The sequence below is a fragment of the Hipposideros armiger genome, unplaced genomic scaffold, assembly GCF_001890085.2.
Source record: "Hipposideros armiger isolate ML-2016 unplaced genomic scaffold, ASM189008v1 scaffold_3787, whole genome shotgun sequence".
NCBI lineage: Eukaryota > Metazoa > Chordata > Mammalia > Chiroptera > Hipposideridae > Hipposideros > Hipposideros armiger.
Window position 1 is genome coordinate 1 of NW_017735017.1, and position 2,409 is coordinate 2,409.

Below are 2,409 nucleotides of genomic sequence, written 5' to 3' on the forward strand. Positions count from 1 at the left end.
TTTGCCAAAGGGCTCAAAGATCCCCCGGAGCATGTCCTCGGTGATATTGAAGTGCAGGCAGCCCACACAGAGGCGCATTGGTCCACCACTGCCCTTCTGCAGGTTGTTGGCCATGGCTGCCAGTCGGTTTTTCTCAGCCTGGGGAAGAAAATGATGGGTCAGGTCCCACGTTTCCTATCTTCAACCTCATCTTCTCATGTCAGTTTCTCAGCCTTCTCACCTGTGAGGCCTGTACAATGATAGGCACCCCCAGCAGCCGCTGCCCAGTCAGCCCAATGGCCAGTGGCACAGACTGGATTTCACAGAATTCCACATAGGCAATGCCCTTAGAACGACGTGAGTTCCTATCTGAGATGATACGTACATCACGAACCTATGCAAAGCAAAAAGGAAATCCTGAGTTGGGCATAAAGGGGGATGGATAGAAAAGGGGCTACTCAGAAGAAAACTAAGGCAGGGAGGTTACCTTGCCAATAGCAGAGAAAAAGTCCTCCAGGTCTCGAGGCCGAATGCGGGCAGCTAACTGCATACAGAAAACTGTTCGGGCATCACGCTCCTCGGGACTCAGATTATCAATCGGCTCCCTAAAGAATGCGTAAAATTTGTTGAGACCATCCCCCTAACCAGTACTTGGTCATCGTTCTCTAGCTACCCTCAACTACTACACATTCTTGTAGTTTGGCTCAAAGAGTTTTTGATTCATACCTCACAATCCCAAAAAAGTACTCATTATCAACTTACCTGACTGGGCTCTTCTCTCTGAAATGAGGACTCTTACTGTGTCCATACCTACGCCTATGGAAGAGAGAACAAAAGTGGAAATCATGTCACCCAACTTTATTTGCATTGGTCCAATGCTGGGTCTTTCATCATGAGAAAACCAGATCCCAGCACCTCATCTCACATGTGAATTCTTAATACCACCTTTCCAGGAGCTGGTCTCCTGCCTATCACAGCAGGTTATAAGCATCCTCAGGTAGGGACCACAGTACACATTTTACCCATATTACAATACAAAGATGATCTTATTAGCAAAAGGTGATACCCAGTGGCAGGCGGTGGACTTCTGTAGCGGACACGATCCTCACGCCGCTTGTCCCGGCTTCGGGACTCACTACTATGTCGGCGATCCCAGCTACGGCTGCGGTGACGACGCTGCCGATCTCGACTGTTTCTCCGCCTGTGCCGATCCCGGTCCTGACTATGACTACGGGTGGAAACAACTATTTAGTTGGTTAAAGAACCAACCAACTTCTTCTGGCCTTTAATGTAAAGCTTTCCCTGGTATCTTTCCATTTATAGTAATTCTCAAAACCCAACAGCCCCCAGAATGACTGACCTGTGCTTTCTATCCCTGCTTTTACTATGGCTCCGACTCCTCTTCTTCCTGTAAAAAAAAAAAAAAAAAAGTATAAATTCTTATTATTGCAAAGGTTTCATTGCATCTCCCAAGTAAAAGGAATAGCAGTATGGCCCGGGTGAAGCAGAAAGCAATAAAGGACCAAAGAGGGCCGACCGAATGGCTCAGCTGGTTAAGAGTGTGAGCTCTGAGCAACAGGGTCGCTGGTTTGATTCCCACATGGGCTAGTGAGCTGCTTCCGAGCTGAGCTGCCAACAGGTAGCAGGATGGCTCAGCTGGTGACAGCACATGCTCCTAACAACAAGGTTGCCAGTTCGACTCCCGCATGGGATGGTGGCTATGCTCACTGGCAACTAAGATTGAACATGGCACCTTAAGCTGAGCGGCTGCAAGCCGCCGACAGGCGGCTGGATGGCGACTGGACTTGGAGCTGAGCTAGTTGCGCTCTCCAAAACTAAGACTGAAGGACAACAACTTGGCTGTTCTCCTTCCCCAATTCCCCAACACTGTTCCCCTTCCCCAGCTCCCCATTAAGATCTTTAAAAAAATAAATTAAAAAAAAATAATAAAGGACCAAAGCCCAGAAGATGATCTAGTTCACAGTATTTGCACAACACCAACTTACTACACACAGCCCTGGATGATGTTGGACATTTGAAGCGGCCATGTTTTCCCCCAAAGCCAAGCAAAAGCTGGCGTTTTCCAATATGGGGTCCTCTTGCTATTTTATTCAAATGAACTATATCAATGCTGGGACTGATCCACAAATTTACACTGCAAAGCTTAGACTACATCATCATTAAACCAAGTCACCATTATTCCCATGATCCAGTGAAGCCACTACTAAAAGTCAGCAGTCTTAGAAGCAACTACCTCCCTATTCTGGCTGTTTCTCCAATGGACATAGTTATTTCCCTTCCCAAGTTGCCAACCCATTTCCTCACGCCACACTCACTTGCTTGCCTCCCCACTGGTGCTGCTGCTCCCACTGTCATTGTTGCCAGTGCTGGGGGAGGTGTTGCCAGGGCCGTCCTTTTTAACCTCTTTGC

At 47.9% G+C, this 2,409-nt stretch overlaps 1 protein-coding gene across 1 annotated transcript; it reads right to left on the reverse strand.

Moving 5' to 3' along the window:
* Positions 1–6: 6 nt before the first annotated feature.
* LOC109378794 (probable RNA-binding protein 23) lies at positions 7–2,401 on the reverse strand (the record flags this gene model as incomplete). Its single annotated transcript, XM_019635073.1, has 7 exons — positions 7–138; positions 221–373; positions 467–584; positions 742–795; positions 1,046–1,207; positions 1,340–1,387; positions 2,316–2,401. Coding segments are annotated over 7 exons (753 nt in total), but the record flags the coding sequence as incomplete, so codon positions are not given.
* Between the last annotated feature and the right edge of the window lie 8 nt (positions 2,402–2,409).